This window comes from Saccostrea echinata, unplaced genomic scaffold (assembly GCF_033153115.1).
Source record: "Saccostrea echinata isolate AGI-Se365-2 ecotype Australia unplaced genomic scaffold, CSIRO_AGI_Sech_v1 ptg000057l, whole genome shotgun sequence".
Taxonomy (NCBI): domain Eukaryota; kingdom Metazoa; phylum Mollusca; class Bivalvia; order Ostreida; family Ostreidae; genus Saccostrea; species Saccostrea echinata.
The window spans coordinates 1,516,858-1,537,653 of record NW_026889806.1 but is presented as its reverse complement, the minus strand read 5'-3'; the positions used below and the strand labels follow the sequence as shown (position 1 = coordinate 1,537,653).

Here is a 20,796-nt window from a genome sequence, read left to right as displayed (position 1 = left end):
GAAGTTTGCTCAAGTATAGATTAAAAAGAATAAAACTAATAAATAAGCAAAAGTTTCTTATTTGTTTAATAATTATAAATATATAAGTACATGGTGTTCTCAGTTCTGTGTTTCAAAATATCACTACGCGACATAATATTGATAAATTGCCAATTCCCATAGTGACGTCACAAACATTTTCCAATGTGCAGAAGGTTCCATCATGAAGGGGAATCAGGTTCTCATAAATTATTTTCCTAAACTCTTCAAAACTTGTATTTCATCAATAAACTGTGTGAGATATTGAAAATGTAACAGAATGATGTTTTTATCAGATAATTGATGCGGCTTATTGTAAAATTCTTAACTTAAAAATCTGTGCAAAAATCCTACTAGCTCTGTGACGGAATGGAAAGATGTGGGTGAAAGGTCAACCACGTGTGTACTGTTGACATGAAGAAGGCGCTAAAATTCTGAGGAAGACATGAAAACAAGAGGTTGTGTGATTGTTATGATCGAAATTCAGCTACTATATGTTTACAATTTAAAAGAACGTTGAATTTCGAAATTGATCGTAACTGAGTAGATTTATATGATACTGGAGAATTTTAAAAAATATTCCTGAAAAAGCTGTGTGATTATATATATGTTACCTTATTTCTTTCTTTCTTTCTTTATTCATCTAATCTATCTATTCTTTATGTGTATATTCATTGCTGAAGGTATTACAGTATAAAGGGGTATGCTACTGTAGCTCTCTCTCTCTCTCTCTTATATACTGTATGATGATCTCTATGAAATATTATATACATGTAATAGGTATCATTATAAAACCTATATGTACCAGACATGTACTAAATCTGTGGGATGTGGGTAGTACTGTTTTTTTGTTTTTGTTTTTTTGTTTTTATAATTTTGTAAGAAAGCAATAAAGCACAGCTCCTAAACTTGGTGTTAATTAGTAAGATAAATTGATGAATTATAATTTTTAATGGTTAATTTTTCTCACCTCTCTTTTTCAAAAATGTGCTGTGAAAAATGCTGATACTGAAATCCTTTCTGTGTAGTAATAGAGAGATTTAAATGACTGTATATAATTAGGGACCTATATACTAATGGGATAGGCATCTCCTTCAGCACCATGTTTATTAACCCAAAATGTCAAACACAACACTGCAAGTTTTTCAAACTACGTTTTTTCCCAGTAAAAAAGCTTATTTTCTGATTAATGTAATCTGTTCTTTTTGTGTATCGAAATGGATTTTTAATTAATTTTAGAGGACATATTAAAATAATTTAAATATTAAGTATACAACCACCAAAATTGGCAAATTCTCGGAAATACAGCCAATCAGGGGCATGCACTGATTTCGAAATAAACGTAATTACTACTAAGATGAGTAAAAACAGTGCTGACAACAAATCTTGAATAATTTTTTGATAGATTAATTAAGGTTTTTTCTGAAATATTTGAGAGCAAAAGATTGATTGATTGATTGTATGTTGTTTTACGTCCCATTTGAGAATTTTTCACTCATATAGAGACGTCACCATATACTGGTGAAGGGCTTCAAATTTAGATCTTTACTTGGCACTCAGGGCCATTGAGCAATGAGGGATCTTTATCGTGACATGGGGCCTCAGTTTTTAAGGTCTCATCCAAAGGATCCGCAACTTTCACTTCAAAGTGCCAAGCGCCTGGCGAAGGAACAGTTGCTACTAATTTTTTATCGACTTAGGTCAGTCGCGGCCTTCCGATCATGGAGCGAGCATTCTACCGACTGAGCTACCGTGACGGCTGATAGCAAAAGAGATATATTTAATTAAAATTGACTTAGAAAATCCTGCAACTTAAAAGATATTGTGAGTCTTGCGAGAGTTGCCTATCTGGTTAGTATATAGGTCCCTGTTATTACTATATTATTTAAAAATGAAAAATGTTAAACAATGTGAACAAAATGTAAAAATAGAACACAATGTTATTTTCTTTTCATTCTAGGAAAGAAACTAAGAAGCTTTGTACAGGAAAACAAGGTTACATTACGGAACAGGGCAGGACAACCAAGTCCTCTAAGGAGTCCCAAAAAATCTAAATATAGTAACAAAGATGGGACAACCAATAGGCAGGGGATTAGTCCAGACAGAAGTAGAACCCCAGTACAGGATGAGAGGAAACTGTCCATATTAAAGCAGCAGAGAGCTGTTACTGCAGACCGTAAAGTAATTCATATACATGTATTTTGAAGAATATCAGATTAGCTCCACAATGTACAGTGTTTTCAGTCTTAGTGTTTTAGATTTGCAGATATTGGTTGATAACAGTACTTATCTACACCAACCAATTAAGCATATATATTAAGTTAAACATTGCTTAAGATATAAGCCAATTAATCACTAGTCTTTTATTTTTCATATTGTACACATACATGTACTAGTCACAGACAGATTTTATCACTATCAAACCATCATTATTCTTTAATAAGTACTGGTCTGCAAGAAAACATAAAATGCAAAGAAAAGAAACAGAATAGAATTCAATAATAATTTATCACCTGAAGATCAACAATTAATCTATTTTGTATGAGAAAATCTAGATCTGATCATATATTAATCCTTCAGTTTACAAAATTTACACAGAATCTTGAGATGTATTTTGATTAAAGCAAGAAAAAAACTAATTATATAGATTTTCCCTATAAGACATGTCAGATCTTTTTGAATTTTACTATAATCCTTAACAAGAAAATCAAAGACTGAATGCAGCCACTATTCGATGGACAGTCATTATTATAAGTACCATTTCCTAATTGCTTTCATTAAGGGAATGCTTGTCCGCAGTAGTAAAGTTAAATGTCAGTCTCATAAAAAAGTAGTGGTGAAGTATCCAGAATAAAGTTTTGAATCCAGGATAAAGTTTTGAAGATCTTTTTCTTGTAGAGTAGAAAACAATTTCTAAACATACCTATATTTTATGGGTCTTTGGCTTATGAATTTGATTTTTGTATCCATTTTTATCCATCTTTACATTTTGTCTCCTCATACACAGTCAATACATGAAGATCTGCACATCTTTACACACTGTCATACTTCTCCAGAACCAGGAGTTCTTTTTCAAACATAATTGCCAAAAAGTCTCCAAGTCTCCTTGCTGAATCATGTTTGTATGTTTGAAAAGGTCTACCTGGTAAGCCCTTTTCCTATGGGAGATGATTAAAAAGAAGTAACAGATGAGGTACTGCTGCATCTCAAGAACCACTGAATCAGAGATGAGAAAACTTAATATAAATAAATGTAGATAAAAATTTGTTCAATTTATAACCTCTGACACTAGGTCAATGAGAGCCATAAAAGGGGGGGGGGGTATACATATATACATAGGAAAAACCTTTTAGACAAAAATCTATTCAAGAATACTTAAAACTGGAATGAATTATAATAAATTAATTATAATTGTACATGTAGAAAAAGTACATTTACTCAGTTGAGGTGACTGAAGTATAATTTTGTAATTCCATTGATCCCCAGCAAGAAATGCTCTGCTTTGTTAAAATGTGGAATGCTATTATTTATTTAAAATCCAGATTGTTATTGAAATTTTTACTCTGACATGTTTGTATTTACCTTTGGGTCTTATCAGTAAACTGGTGTTTTCACATTATTTGATCATAAATTTTATATTGGCAGATAAACTTCTCCTTACTAAGAGAGAATTTGTTTAATAATGGAAAGAAACAAGTATGAATATTTTGATCACTAATAGCTAGGCCCTTTGTATTATAAAGAGATGTAAGGGAATATGAAAACCTAAAATCTAAATTTTGTTCACAACATTTTTTGCTCACCTGAGCTGAAAGCTGGACTAGGAAAACTGAAACTTTTGAAAAAGCTTCCTGAGGTAGTGTAGATATTAAATTGTTCACATCATGGCCCCAAGGGGTAGGCTGGGGCCACATTAGGGTATCAAAACTTTGCATAGAAAATTATAGGAAAATCTTTAAAAATCTTCCCCAAGAACCACTGGACTAGGAAATCTGAAACTTATATGGAAGCTTCCTGAGGTAGTGTAGATTCTAAATTGTTCAAAGCATGGCCCCCGGTGTTATGGTGAGGCCACAATAGAGAATCAAGTTTTTACATTGAAATATATTAGAAAAAATTTTCTTCGCAAGAACCGCTGGACTAGGAAGGCTGAAACTTATGAAACTTATCTTCCCAAGGTAGCATAGATTTTAAATTGTTCACATCATGGCCCCCAGGGGTAGTGTGGGGCCACAATAGGGAATCAAGGCTTTACATTGATAATATATGTAAAATCTTTAAAGAAATGATGATTGGGAAAATTAACATATTCAATTGTACAAGTAAATTAAACCAAGGATCATAATTCTTATTTATTGTTGTTGCCATTGGTACTAAGTATCAAGTCCAGGTAGTGCTTATAAGTACAAACCAGTAGAGCTACAGTCTCATCAGAGACTTCCAGTTGTTTTTGCCTCCTTATTATCTGAAAATCTACTCCCATGCTTAGAAAAAAACTGTTACTCTGAAATAAATTTAATTTCTTTAATTCATATTAATTTATGTAGACGTATATGAGATAGCTCATTAGTCATAGTTTATTCCAGAAAAATCTTTGGGGCACTTTTACCAAAGTGACAGGAAAAAGAAAAGTGCGGTTTTCAAAACTGATCACAGACCAATTAAGTGGAAGCAAGGCTAAGCAGGTCAGTCCAGATGGTACCTCTCCGTCACCAGAACCAAGAATGGGCCAGTGGAAAAGGAGGCAGGTCGATTCTGATGAGAATACCTCTCCCTCACCAGAGAGAATGGGACAGTCCAAAAGGAGAGGGGGCATTGTCACCGATCACGTGAGGAAAGAAGCATTCTCCCCAGAAATGAACAAGGTAACACTGCTGTAACAAAAAATCAATAATTATGATTTTAAAGATAAATTTTAAAGTTTTAGGACATTTTAGTAAATAAAAGGACTATATTCTGTAGTGGCCAGTATCTGCCCCCAAAATAAGACTTTGATGGAGAAATCTTTAATTATGTTCTAAGCCAGGTGGATATTTGCAGACTTCAAAGCATTAAATATTTTTATCAACTATGACATCATTAGTTAGATATGACGTCAATAAAATGACGTAAATTCCAAATTGCAATGATTTTGAGAGAAAATAGCGTATTTTACGTCGGTATTTTGATTGGAAATTATCGAGCGCAGGTCTGCTCAGACTAGATCTTTTGATATAATGTGTAGAATGATAATATCAATGAAATATGTGAATATGGTACCTGAGCAAGCTTGCGCTCTATAAATACTATAGTCAAAATTGAACAAACTCTGTGCATTTTGGCCTCTATTTTAAAAAAAACGGAAATCCAAATAGTTTGTGACGTCACAGAGACAAGAAAAGCCAACTATTTTTTCCAATTTCATAATACATTGTCTTAATTTGGATTATTTTATACAATATATGCACTTTTTCTCATTTCAGGAGATTTTCAAAATTTGACTATTATGGGGGCAGGAATACGCCCTTACCGTATATAGTTCTTTATTATACCCCCCGCAAACGAAGTTTAGGGGGGGTATATTGGAATCAGCATGTCCGTCTGTCTGTCCGTCTGTCCGTCTGTCTGTAGACGAGATTTTGTCCGGACCATTTCTTGGAAACTGTTGGAAGGATTTGCCTGAAAATTTGTACACTTATTATTTGCCATATGAAGGTGTGCACCTGGTATTTTCATTATGATTGGATAATTTTTTTGCATTTTACAGGTGTTTTTTCATTTTTATTATGCGGTTTTGTCTGTATCTGTTCCCAGAAACTATTGCATAGATTTGTATGAAAATTTGTACACTTATTATTTACCATATGAAGATGTGCACCTGGTATTTTCAACATCATTTGATAATTTTTCTGCATTTTACAGGTGTTTTTTTTTTTTTAATTTTTATTGACTTAGTCATTTCGGGTTCATGTCTAAGGTTTGAGACATAGAATCTAGAACATCTGTACAAAAATGTGAACAACAGCTTAAAACTAATCATTAGAACTAAAAAAACCCACAAAGCATTAAAAACAGTTTTTCCATTACACAGCAGATAGTGTAAATCCATTTGTCCCTTGGGAGTAATGAGTGGACATGCATCCAGTTAAAGATTAATTAATGAGTTCAGTGTGGGAAGCTGTTAGGGCATCTCTGATCAAGCAGGTCTTATCTATATCTCCGGGGAGTTGGGCAGAAAGAAATAAGATCTCTGTTGTCTAAGTCTTAACTTAAGTCTCTTAATTGTTATTTATGTCTGTCAAAATACATAGTTACTAAAACCAGCCTTTTATTTTTAAAATGAGTTTGATATAAAGGTATTAAAATCAATTTGATTTTGTATAATTAATTATGATATTTTTTTTCAACAATCAATTTGCAGAGTGTCATGTCTCACAAAGATGACAGATAGTTGCAAACTATTTTTTCAATGTAATAAAAAACACTGTAATTATTAGTGTTGATGTTTTATTAGGCTGCACCTTAGTTTCATTCATTAAATATTAAGTGCCCCACCACAGCGTTATACGCCCATCAAATATTGTTAAATTATCATAAACAGTTTAGATTCAATTGTTCGAATGACATCTTAGCGAGACAAGGCAGTCTGCAATTTGTTGTAAAGATATAAAAATTCAAATAAAAAATGTACAATAAATAATTAGTTTAAATTATATTATACAATATCATATAAGTTTTAATTATTATATACAATATCAAATTACTTTTAATTACGTCAAATTTATCTTGAAAGTAAGACTAGCCAACAAGAACAATTCAATACAACACAAGCAATTAATTAAGAGACTGATTCCTTTTGCCCATTTCCCAAGAGATGTAGATAACACCTGCTTGATCAGAGATGCTCTACCAGTTATCTCCTCACACTAAACTCCTTAATTTATCTCTAATTTGACATGCAATTTTCTGCTATCAAAATTTTCCTTGACCAGTGCCTGATCATTACACCCATGGGAGAGGTGGAATTTTTCTTGTTACAGATTGCTGTAAAGAACATAATGAAAGAAATAAGACCAGTATTTTCTTGATTTAACACTTTTTTAATAAAAATACTGCAATACTCTGACAACTTTTGGGGTTGTGTAATTTAAAAGTTAAAAGACATAGTTTTTTGATTCTAAGTCTAATGGTTTTCTAGTTATGATTTTTCCATATTTGGCCATAGCCTCTTTATTAAAGGTCAGAGCGACCTGGTTTTAATGTGCGACACACCTTCTACCCTAGATGTATCAGCTGACAAAGTTTGATAATTCTAGGCCTAATAGTATTAAAGTTATGAGTCGGACATGAAAAAGCTCACGGACGGACGGACATGAACGCTATAACATAATACGTTCCGTCTTAAGATGGACATATAAAAAAAATATAATGACTATAATTAAATTTTCACTGTAAATGTTTAAGGAAATTGTGAACACCTCTCACATCTAGAAAACATTAGTGATTTGGTACTTTCTCTGAAAAACCCAGCGGGGGGTATTTGTCCCTTTTGGACAGTTCTAGTTATATTCTAGTTTTTGTAAGTGATGTTAATTCAGTATTACTTTTGGGAGATTCCAATTCAAGTAGACGCTGCATGTAGGATGTCATCAAATTGAACTGAACCTGTCACACTTCAGGTACCTGAGAGGATGTCCAGTGAAAAACTTGTCAAAAAGCCACCAACAATGATTAATATAGAACAACTTCTGCAAGAATTAGCCAACCAGAGGGTACATGGTGGGTTACATCAAAGTCATGTGATCTGTTACTGAAATTCCTCAATCCTATTGCAAAACTATTTAAGCATCTTTTGACAGATTAATTCAAAATGAAGCTTTTCTTTAGCCAAAATATCACCTTGCATTTAGATTCATTTTTTAAATTGATAAATGTATGTGCAGAAATTATAAAGTTGATGAATCTTTATCTAAATGTAGGTTTGGAGATGGACATTGATCATAGTCCTGATTCAGGACTTCTCAGTGCATCTCAAGATGCAAGTCAAATTGTAGAGGACATTGATGCAGTAAAAAATTCCCGTCTACGGAAAGATATACAGGATGAATTGGTCTCAATCAAAGATAGAGTGAAAGAGGTAGGACTTTATTAATCATTAACACATGTAGGGAGAGTCTTCAGAACAATGAAATCTTGAAAACATCAATTCTAGGTCTTAAATTTATGAGAAAGAACTTGGTTAGAATTAGCTTATACAATTATGTAAACAGAGTGGTTTTTCAGGAACAAAAGAGAGTTGATATGTGATTTAATTGTGCTTGTTTTAAAGGTTTTATATTGTGTGGACATGTATGAAGAAGGAGAGGACTTAGATGCAGTAAGTAACTTGTGGGAATTAATTTGCAAAAGTAATACCCTGTTCACTGAATGCACATTAAATTTTTACTTTGCAGTAAATTATTACAAAGTAAAATAATTAAAATTAAATTAATGCAAATCAAATAGCATTCACATGGCAACTAATGGGAAGTTAATTAATGTTCATTAAAATTTGATAATGTATGTTAACACTTTTATGGAATTATTTGCATTTGATGCTTTCTGCAGAGCAATAGAGACATAACATAATGTGACAATGTCTGTACACATTTTTATATGCCTGAGACAGGACATATTATGTTATGGTGTTCATGTCCGTCTGTCTGTCTGTCAGCTTTTTTCATGTCCAGCTCATAACTTTAATACTATTACGCCTAGAATTATAAAATTTTGTCAGCTGATACATCTTGGGTAGAAAATGTGACCACATTAAAAGTAGGTAGCTCTGACCTTTAATTAAGATGCTATGGCCAAATATGGGAAAATCCTGTCTGGTTCACAACTAGATAACTATTAGACCTAGAATCATCAAACCTGGCCAATTAATGCATCTTAGGTAGAAGGTTTGTCACACTCTACTTAAAGGTCACTTTGACCTTTAATTTAAGTGAAATTAAAAAAAAAACTATGTCAGTCCATAACAAATGTACATGTATTGTTATAAGAGAAATGTGCAGTAACTTGTGTTTAATTCAAATTTAATTCCCCATGTGAACAGGCAAAGAATACAAACACAGGTAAATACAGTTACACTTTTGTATTTTGACATCATCAAATTTGTTGATAACTCAGGATAGGTGAACATATGTCTGTAGTACCAGCAGTATTAACTATATGAATGACCTACTTAAGTGGATATACAGTTGAACTTCGGTGTCTCGAACATCGATATTTCAAATACCATGGATATGTCAAAGTGATTTGGAAGTCCCAACCACAAATTCCTTTAGTATTTTACCCTTGATATCTCGAATCCTCGGATATCTCCAACTTTTTCTAGGTCCCATTATGAGGTCTGACTGTATCTAACTTAAATAGGCCTGTAGGAAGCAATGTCAGTTTTGGGGTGGGGGAGGGGGCACAACCTACCGGGTACTAGAAAATCCTTGATTCTGGTTTTTATCATGACTCAAGTGTACTATGACCATTTTATGATCATTTTATGATGTTAAATTGAGCCACAGTTATAGCTATGAAAGTTTAAAGTTTTGTATAAGAGCATTGATACATAAGGATCAACAATCCTCTATTTCATTGAATTATTTTGCCAACATTCATATCCTTTTAATTAAAAATTGCTTTTTATTAATAAAATAGTATTGAGTTGCATACTGAATGAATTCAAGTCAGCATTGTAGCCCAATGTTAAATGGAAAATCAAAAATTCAGGGCTTGCCAGTTTTGGGGTGATTTTTTCGAACATTTTTACCACCATATTAAAGGAATATACTACATTTTGATTCAGAAAAAAAAGAGTATGTCTCACATATTTCATACACTGTTACCACAGTATTATATAAGTAATTTATCTTGTTTACATTTTCCTTTTGCTGAAATTTATGATATTTTGAAGGCCACCAGATTTCCACCAATCAACAGTCTGGAAATCATGAAGCAGAGACGAGAAAAGGTGAGAACACATCACAAGAATATGAAAAAAATTCTACAGATTTCTTTGGTTTGCTCCTTAATTGATATCTAATATCAAAACTTTGTGCAAGTTAAAGTCCTTATTGATAACCTAATATCAAAACTTTGTGCAAGTTAAAGTCCTTTTGGGCCAAAGTTGAAGGTTTATTCTAGAATTTTATACTTTGTACACTTGTTATTCTTGAAAATGCAATAAGTTATTTTAAGTTATTTTCAGTGTTGTGTATTTTGTTGTTTTACATGTTTTGGGGATTAAGAAGAATTTGCAGATGCAGCTATTGAGATGCAGTTTGTTATATCTACAGATTTTACATTTATTTACAGTATGCATTGTCTCTATGTACATGTAATTTATTGAATTGTCATGGTTACAGATGTACAAAGAGAAGGCAGTAATGCAGAGAGTAGAGTCATACAGAGGAACTACGGAGGAGCGGTACGCTCTCCTGACAGAAGTTAACCACTGGCTCTCTAGTACAGATCTGGTAATAATACACTAGAACATACATGTATCTAAGAGTTAATTAGTGGCTCTCTAGTACAGATCTGGTAATGTAGTACTTCATCTACACTAGAACATACATGTATCTATGAGATAATTACTGGCTCTCTACTACAGATCTGGTAATAATACACTAGAACATACATGTATCTAAGAGATAATTACTGGCTCTCTACTACAGATCTGGTAATAATACACCAGAACATACATGTATCTAAGAGATAATTACTGGCTCTCTAGTATAGATCTGGTAATAATACACTAGCACATACATGTATCTAAGAGATAATTACTGGCTTTTTAGTACAGATCTGGTAATGTAGTACTTCATCTACACTAGAACATACATGTATCTTAGAGATAATTACTGGCTCTCTAGTACAGATCTGGTGATAATACACTAGAAGATACATGTATCTAAGAGATAATTACTGGTTCTCTAGTACAGATCTGGTAATAATACACTAGAGCATACATGTATCTAAGAGATAATTACCCGCTCTCTAGTACAGACCTGGTAATAATACACTAGAACATACATGTATCTAAGAGATAATTACTGGCTTTTTAGTACAGATCTGGTAATGTAGTACTTCATCTACACTAGAACATACATGTATCTTAGAGATAATTACTGGCTCTCTAGTACAGATCTGGTGATAATACACTAGAAGATACATGTATCTAAGAGATAATTACTGGTTCTCTAGTACAGATCTGGTAATAATACACTAGAGCATACATGTATCTAAGAGATAATTACCCGCTCTCTAGTACAGACCTGGTAATAATACACCAGAACATACATGTATCTTAGAGATAATAACTGGCTCTCTAGTACAGATCTGGTAATAATACACTAGCACATACATGTATCTAAGAGATAATTACTGGCTCTCTAGTACAGATCTGGTAATAATACACTAGCACATACATGTATCTAAGAGATAATTACTGGCTCTCTAGTACAGATCTGGTAAGGTAGTACTTCATCTACAGCAGAACATACATGTATCTAAGAGATAATTACTGGCTCTCTAGTACAGATCTGGTAATAATACACTAGAGCATACATGTATCTAAGAGATAATCACTGGCTCTCTAGTACAGATCTGGTAATAATACACTAGAATATACATGTATCTAAGAGATAATTACTGGCTCTCTAGTACAGATCTGATAATAATACACTAGAACATACATGTATCTAAAAGATAATTACTGGCTCTCTAGTACAGATCTGGTAATGTAGTATTTCTTCTACACTAGAACATACATGTATCCAAGAGATAATTACTGGCTCTCTAATACAGATCTGGTAAGGTAGTACTTCATCTACACCAGAACATACATGTATCTTAGAGATAATTACTGGCTCTAGTACAGATCTGGTAAAGTAGTACTTCATCTTCACTAGAACATACATGTGTCTTAGAGATAATTACTGGCTCTCTAGTACAGATCTGGTAAAGTAGTACTTCATCTTCACTAGAACATACATGTATCTAAAAGAGAATTACCTATATATGGGAAAGGTTTTTAGATTTCAACAAAAGTTTGAAATGTAGACATGTAATTGAGCAGTTCTAAAGTTCTGGTATTTATTTTTTTTCTCGCTACAGCTAAAAAAATGTGTTTCTGTTAAGGTGGAATGCCACAGCAAAACTTTATTTGATGGATGTTTAAGACTTATCTTTTGAAACACAGTTTCAGTATGGAAAGATTGATATATGCTCTTAATTATTTTATGATTTTTTTTTTTGTATTTTTTCAAAGAAAATGTAAAAATTGTTTTATTTGCAAAAAAGATGCTTTAGAGTTTAGAATTTGCTGTTAATAAATGCACGAGAGAAATATCCAATGAAACGTCGTCAAGAAGAGTCAAAGAGACTTTTGAAATTTTTTAGTAAAAAATAATTTATGAATATAAAAATTGTAATTTGTTAATATTTTTTAAACCTTTGGATAAAATCTCTAAGAAACAAGTTACATTTAGAAAAGAAATATGATGCAATTAAATTTCATAAAGAAATTTAATCGAAGTTGCAAAATTTAACAAAAAATGCTAATTTTCAAATTTGAACCAATCCTAATCAAAATGAAACAGATCCCAACCAAAACTATATAAACTGGATAAAATAACAATTTTACAAGAATACTAGGTTCTTGTGGTGAAATATGGTTTACAAAGTAGTTGAACTAATCAACCATATGGATTTCTCAGTAGAAACTGTTTGAGGTAAGCAGTAAATCAATAATAATGAATTTTGTATTGATTTTAATCGGCATTGGTTTAATTTTGATCGGGATTGGTTAAAATTTCTAAAGTTTCACAATTTCATTCAGACTAATTATGATTAAAATTGTCATTGTAGATCAGTGAGCTTCCAGCTGAGGAGGAACTTTTTCAGATGAGCAGACATTTCCAAGAAATACATAGTCATGTCATGTAGGTATTAGGCACTGTCAGGTACATTATATTTAGAAAGGAGTATTCTACTTAAGTATAGTAGTGTGGTCCCTTTTTTACACCCTTGGTTTACCGGTTAAATACTAGCATATGGTACTTTCTTTGTTTTCATTGTTTATAACGAAGTATTTCTAATTAAAACATTGTGTATTTATAATGAATAATTAAACATATCAAATAATATAAGACTATTTTTAACACCTATCGCACTAAAAAATGCCGGAACATTTTCCCCCAATCAGACTACGGTTTCTCTATTACATGGAAATGGGCGGAGACATTTAGATTAGATACTATAAAAAGATCTTGGTATGATATTTTTCTTTCAAAGGCGAATTATGTGTTCAAAAGTCACAATCAACTACAAATACAATTTTCTATTTTATACAAAACTTTGGCAATAAAAACTATAACAAGATGAACCAAACAAGTCCATGCTGATCGATATAAAACTGAGTACGTTTCAACTGAGAACTAGCACGTTTACTGGAGGCATTTACCCGTAACGATACAAATCCATGTGGCTTCTTATGATTCTAAACAGGTCATAAAGAGGTTAATCACATGTAAATGAAGTCAGCGAAGAGATTCAAAATCACAATACTTTTAATTAGAAAACATAGAGCACAAGGTTGTTCAACAAAGATATTTTCACTCAACCTTTACACATATAATATAAACATTATATTTCAAACTCGACTCTGAACAAGCCTGTGCTCGGTGTTTACGAAAGCTTTGAAATGTGTGGCTGTCACTGATTTCTTTTGATATTCATGAAAATCAAAGGACCCTACCTTCAACGCGCAGCTTCGTATGCTGCCTATATCTATTGTTTAACATTTTTAGATGATGATTCAAATAATACAACATGAGTTAATAATAAAATTCAATTTTTAAAAATTTTGATAAATGTTCGAATTTGACTAGTAACCAGGGACCACAGATAAGCCTTATTGAGACTTGTTCTTTACCTAAATAAGTAGGGAATTCTCTTAATTTTGTGTAAGCAGTTTTAGCTTATTTGAGACAAAGTGTAAGAGAGATTTACTGATCGAAATTTATCTAATGTTTGTCGTCCTTATTCTTCTCCCCATTCTTTGTGGCATAAAATTTTCACATTTTCATCTTCTTCTCCCAAACCAATTTCAACCAAATTTGGTACAGAGTATCTTTGGTTGAAAGCATTTCAAGTTTGTTTTTATGAAGGGCAGTGCTCTCTTTAAGGGGAGGTAATTAAGGAAAGCAAAATTAAGGTGGGCTCATTTAGAAATCTTCTCAGCATTTTTTTTTTTCTGGAAAGACTTTATTTTTAAGTAATAACATGTACATAAGACCAAGACCATCTGCTTGTGAAAATTTTATTCTCGTATATATTTATTTTATAAAATTATGTAAACATTAATCAAAATTTGTGAATATTTTCTTTTGTTTATAAATACCAAATAATTATCCCATGAAAATAAGTTGTGGCAAAATTTTTGTGATCGAAAATAACTGTATGCTTTCTTACCTATGTAGATAACATTTGTCAAGGTGAGCTTCTTAATCTTTGTTTACCAATGTTTTAATTAGGAGACTGTGGTGAAATGTAAATATTCTATATAATTATAAATGCAGGACAGCTCTTCATAGATATGGTAGCTTGAGTGAAAAAGTGATGGAACTTGGAAACAGCCTGTTGGCTACAACACATGCTATCATTATGGAACAAAAGGAAAACACTAAAGTGGGCCAAGAGAAAGAAAAAGAGAAAACAGTTGTCATTGATGGTAAAAATGTCATTGATGGTAATGACAGTAAAGTTGTTATTGATGGTAAAGTTGTCACTGATTGTAATGACGGTAAAGTTGTTATTGATGGTAATGACAGTAAAGTTGTTATTGATAGTAAAGTTGTCACTGATTGTAATGACAGTAAATGTGTTATTGATGGTAATGACAGTAAATTTGTCACTGATGGTAATGACAGTAAAGTTGTTATTGATGATAAAGTTGTCACTAATGGTAATGACAGTAAAGTTGTTATTGATGGTAAAGTTGTCACTGATGGTAATGACAGTAAAGTTGTTATTGATAGTAAAGTTGTCACTGATGATAATGACAGTAAAGTTGTTATTGATGGTAAAGTTGTCACTGATGGTAATGACAGTGAAGTTGTTATTGATGGTAAAGTTGTCACTGATTGTAATGACGATAAATTTGTTATTGATGGTAATGACAGTAAAGTTGTTATTGATGGTAATGACAGTAAAGTTGTTATTCCCAAGTAACTATAAGCCTACCTGGACCAAACTTGCATGAATGATGCATCTAGGGATGGACACTACCAGACTTGCTTCAGATGCTGGATCTGACCTACATTTTCCAGATGAGTGACCAGGTTAAAGTTTTTGGAGCAGGTCCATTCCCAAGTAACTATAAGCCCTACCTGGACCAAACTTGCATGGATGATGTATTTAGGGATGGTGACTACCAGACTTGCTTCGGATGCTGGATCTGACCTACATTTTCCAGATGAGTGATCAGGTTAAATTTTTTGGAGCAGGTCCATTCCCAAGTAACTACAAGCCCTACCTGAACCAAACTTGCATGGATGATGTATCTAGGGATGGAGACTACCAGACTTGCTTCGGATGCTGGATCTAACCTACATTTTCTAGATGAGTGACCAGGTTAAAGTTCTTGGAGCAGGTCCATTCCCAAGTGATTATAAGCCCTTCTTGAACTAAACTTGCATTTATGATGTATCTAGGGGTGGGGACTACCAGACTTGCTTTGGATGCTGGATCTGACCTACATTTTCCAGATGAGTGACCAGGTTAAGGTTTTTGGAACAGGTCCATTCCCAAGTAACTACATGCCCAACCTGAACCAAACTTGCACGGATGATGCATCTAGGGATGGAGACTACCAGACTTGCTTCAGATGCTGGATCTGACCTATATTTTCCAGATGAGTGATCAGGTTAAAGTTTTCGAGCAGATCCATTCCCAAGTAACTATAAGCCCTTCCTGGACTAAACTTGCATGGATGATGTATCTAGGGATGGACACTACCAGACTTGCTTCGGATGCTGGATCTGACCTACATTTTCCAGATGAGTGACCAGGTTAATGTTTTTGGAGCAGGTCCATTCCCAAGTAACTATAAGCCCTACCTGGACCAAACTTGCACGGATGATGCATCTAGGGATGGAGACTACCATACTTGTTTCAGATGCTGGGTCTGACCTATATTTTCCAGATGAGTGATCAGGTTAAAGTTTTCAGAGCAGGTCCATTCCCAAGTAACTATAAGCCCTTCCTGGACTAAACTTGCATGGATGATGCATCTAGGGATGGAGACTACCAGACTTGCTTCGGATACTGGATCTGACCTACATTTTCCAGATGAGTGACCAGGTTAAAGTTTTTGGAGCAGGTCCATTCCCAAGTAACTACAAGCCCTACCTGAACCAAATTTGCATGGATGATGTATCTAGGGATGGAGACTACCAGACTTGCTTCGGTTGCTGGATCTGACCTACGTTTTTCAGATGAGTGACCAGGTTAATGTTTTTGGAGCAGGTCCATTCCCAAGTAAGTACAAGACCTACCTGGACCAAACTTGCATGGATGATGCATCTAGGGATGGGGACTACCAGACATGCTTCGGATGCTGGATCTGACCTACATTTTCCCAAATAGTAACCATGACAATGTGTTTGGAGTAGCTCTATAATTATATGGCCTGTTATGATTTAACTTGCATAGATGGTGCATTCCAGACTTGCTTTGGATGTAGGAAATGAAAGACATTTTCTTGATTAGTGAAGAGGTTAAAGTTTTTGGAACAGGTCAATTCCCAAAGAACTATAAGACCTACTTACACAGAACTTGCATGAATATTGTTTTCAGGATGCACACTAACTATAAAGAAAATATGATGTGAGATTTGCATTACTTTTACTGATAACATTTGTCGAGGTGAGCTTCGTAATCTTTGATTACCTATGTTTTTTAGTCTGAGATTCTAGAACAAAACAAGAAAAGTTTTCTCATAAAATAAAAAAAGCCAAATATTCTAATTTTACAGAGATGAAGTTCCATTTGTCGATTGTAATGAAGACAGTAGTATATCTTAATTCCATTTCTGTAGAGAGACTGCTCCTGTCTGACCAGAGTAAGTGGGACTCAGCCGTGAGGATGGTCATGAATACATTTGATGATGCCATGAAGTGGACCAAGAATGCTACCTACAAAAATAGTCAGTGTCACAATTTATACTTCCACAAACAATATTGAAGAAAGAATTTCTAGCTTAACTGAATCAATGTCCTAAGTGAGCTTTTCTGATTGTAAAGTGTCCATTTTGGTCTATTTAGCCATCCATCTGTCTGTCATATTACAGATATACTAGTATATGTAATTTTTTCACTTTTTCAACTTTTCTTCCAGAACCATGAGGCCAATTTCAACTAAACTTTACACAAAGCATGCTTTAAGTAATGGGAATTCAAATTTTATCAAATGATAGAAATGGGCCAAACCCTATTTCAAGTTGAGATAACTAATAAATAGTAATGAAAATAAGGTGGATTATTTTAGAAGTTTGTAAGAAGCACAAAGCCAAAAAAGCTAATAACTTGAATGAAAGCATTGTCGTATTCACCTTGGTGATTGTTTTGGGGCCAAAGTAGGGGCTCAAAATTTTAGGATGAAATGTGAAGTCAATGAACAGTTATCATTTTCAGAAGTCCATTTAACCAACACAAATTACGAGCAGAGCCAAATAAATAAGTAAGCCAAGTCTTAGCAAATAGAATGAGAAGATTAAAAAATAATTTGACATTTTAAAAACTTTTTTGTTGCAGTTTTTAAAAAAGGCCAGTCACAGTTTAAGGAGCTCTCTTCTGGCATGAAGAAACGTAACGTGGAATTGAAGGAAAAAAGAAAAGCTGCAGAGGATGCAAAAACGGTAATTCTTAATAAAAGCTATTTGGCTATTCCTTTATTACACTGATTATTTCTCTGTAACACTGTTTATTTCTCTATCTCTATGACACTGGTTATTTCTCTATTTCCATGACAACGGGTTATTTCTCTTTCTCTTTAATACTGGTTATTTCTCTATAATATTGGTTATTTCTCCATAACTCTGGTTATATCTTTATAATACTGGTTATTTCTATGTAACACTGGTTATTTCTATATAATACTGGTTATACTAGTGGGTTGTGTTGTGGTCCATTGTCCACTTAATGGTATTTTTATTTCATAGAAACTACAAAATGCAAAGTCTGATGTTGAAGGAAAAGGCAAAGAATTAGAGGACCTGAAGAAAAATGTCAGAAAGATAGCTACAGAACTGGATGAAAAGAGACATCTACTGGTAAATTTAAATTCATGCCTCTAATTAATCTTGTATAAAATGCAGGTACCCCCTCTGTCTCTCTTTCTCTATCTTCCATTCAGAATATATTTCACTGTCATCATTTTTATCCTTTTGCAGTCCAAAGCAGAAGAGAATAATGCCAAGATGTCACAGAAGTGCCAGAAGCAGGACGCTCAGATCAAGGACCTGCAGGAGGAACTGGCCAAAAAACCCAAGGTGGTGGAGAAGGTGAGGGCAGGGACACCCCCTCCCCCTCCCTCCCCACCCCCACCAGGTAAAAAAATGATTTTATAGAGCTTGCTACGTTTAAAAAAGCACACATTTCCCTCAGTTTAAGTTTCAATTAACAAACTGGGAATAAACTTATTTTTCTTGAATTCTGAAGTAATCTTGAAATTTATTTTGCAATTTGGCAATGATTTCTTTCATTTTAACATAAATTCAACTTAGGTTCATTTGGTATATGATACATTATAATTCTAATAGATAAAGATAATGGAACAGGTGTCCTTTTATGCATCTTTCTCATAAAATGCAGAAACTATAGTTCAAGTTTATTTCTGTATTTTACACAGAAATCATAAAAGTGATAGATTCTTCCACACAATTAAAACTGAATGAGGCAGAAAAGGAAGTGGAAGACCAAAAGGTACCTACATGTAATATATAATATATATAATAACATATATAATAAGTTTACAATATTATATACTTGTATATATACTAGTACATGTTTTTTAATATCTTTAGTTAAGCAAAATTGCATATATATTTTAACCTCTTTATTCGTACCATATATTTATTCAGTACATGGAACATGTTTATTTTTCAGGCAAAGCTTCAAAAGATGAAGGATGAAATTAGAAGCCTTGAAAGACTACTGAGAATAGAGAAAGGTAAATTGTATACTATGCTTAGACAAGCTCTGCAGCATACATGCCAACTTTCCCGATTTAGGTGGGATCCTCCCGATTTTACCCTTTAATCCCGCTCTCCCGATCGGGAAAGCAAAATTGCCCAAAAATCCCGATTTGAAAATATTCAACCTAAAATTTCCGATTTTCTGAGTTTCCCTACCGCAATATTTTGTCAGTCGGGATTAGAATATCAGACTTGTTTATTCAATGCACACAGATTAGTCTCTTTGTTTATTTAACGCATGCAGAGGTGTTAATTAGCCACAGGAAATCACTTCTCGCTTGAACGCACACAGCTGTCCAGGTACAGGTAACATAGCCTGGAGCAGTTAGAGGATTAAACTTTTCAGTCAGAAGGGGTATGCATATAGTGAAACACATAGATTTAGGGTATAATTAAATATCATTTTATTAAAAACAAAAATTGAATACAGTGATATGATAAACTAACAACAAAATTGGAATTAATCCATGTTTCGTTTTTTAAAAACGAAAGTAGAAAACAACAAAGCATAGCTGCTGATTTTAAGATATTGTAAAGTTTACCGGTTAAAATAAGATGAAAATAATTTAGATGAAACAACAAAGTCTTATACCCTCAAGTACACTGAATCCCCCCCCCCCCCCAAAGTAATATGACAACGGAATACCCACATGACACTGCCAATGTTATGCAAAAGTTCATCATGTTTATAACAATTTTAATTTTTGTTTGGGATAGGGGTATCCTTGTTTTAAATAATTGATGATCTCAAGAGTAAATTTATTTCTTCAACTTGTTTTGTGTGTGTGATTAAATTAATCATCATGATGTCTACTTATTAAAAGGGAATAAAATGACACTTCAAAACAAACAAATTTTCTTATCTTTCTCTCTCTCTCTCTCACCCTCACACACACAGTGCATTGTAATTTTTCAGTATTTCTTTCAATCTAATGTCTAATTAGGAAATTCTAATTGTGTAAAATGTAAATAGAGAATTTTACAAATGTTTCCCAGAAACTGTACAGTAACAAAACCTCATATATTTCTAAAACTTTACAACAAAATTTACTGAACTGAAAGTTGTACATTTTCACATTTTTCACCAAATTCTGTGTCTTTTCAAACATAATGTTGTTAAGCTAAACAGATATCACTTCTTTAGTGAGAGAGGTACCTATTTAAGCAAAAGATATTTGAATTTTGGAAGGAAAAAATTTGTTTGTATTATTTATTCTTAAATTGTATTAACAAGTGATATTGATATTATAAATAATAAAAAAAAAAATGGGATAAACATTTATTTTCACGACAAAATGTCGCGAATTTAAAGCTTTGAAAATTGTCGTCACGCGCAAAATCCCCCATGGGAATTTTCAAAAGTTGGCATGTATGCTGCAGTGACTTTTCTGCCAGATGCACAGTCTATTTGTAGCTACCAAGGTTTAGACTTGGGCCATTTTTATAAAATTGTTTGTTTGCCCTCTCCCAACTGACTGGCTAAAAATGGTCACACTCAAAACTTT

The 20,796-nt window shown here is 33.1% G+C and overlaps 1 protein-coding gene across 1 annotated transcript in view; it reads left to right on the top strand.

Annotated features, from left to right (window-relative positions):
- The first annotated feature begins 373 nt into the window (after window positions 1-373).
- Window positions 374-20,796, top strand: part of LOC133174033 (uncharacterized) — a 42,022-nt gene continuing 21,599 nt past the window's right edge. Inside the window, exons 1-16 of the mRNA XM_061309076.1 lie at window positions 374-476; window positions 1,979-2,199; window positions 4,605-4,883; window positions 7,677-7,776; window positions 7,977-8,134; window positions 8,327-8,374; window positions 9,950-10,006; window positions 10,401-10,511; window positions 12,904-12,977; window positions 14,616-14,767; window positions 17,135-17,242; window positions 17,850-17,953; window positions 18,257-18,367; window positions 18,488-18,644; window positions 18,946-19,019; window positions 19,203-19,266. Coding sequence (XP_061165060.1) covers window positions 464-476; window positions 1,979-2,199; window positions 4,605-4,883; window positions 7,677-7,776; window positions 7,977-8,134; window positions 8,327-8,374; window positions 9,950-10,006; window positions 10,401-10,511; window positions 12,904-12,977; window positions 14,616-14,767; window positions 17,135-17,242; window positions 17,850-17,953; window positions 18,257-18,367; window positions 18,488-18,644; window positions 18,946-19,019; window positions 19,203-19,266 — 1,831 coding nt within the window. The 5' untranslated portion in view covers window positions 374-463. The remainder of the gene's footprint in view (window positions 477-1,978; window positions 2,200-4,604; window positions 4,884-7,676; window positions 7,777-7,976; window positions 8,135-8,326; window positions 8,375-9,949; window positions 10,007-10,400; window positions 10,512-12,903; window positions 12,978-14,615; window positions 14,768-17,134; window positions 17,243-17,849; window positions 17,954-18,256; window positions 18,368-18,487; window positions 18,645-18,945; window positions 19,020-19,202; window positions 19,267-20,796) is intronic.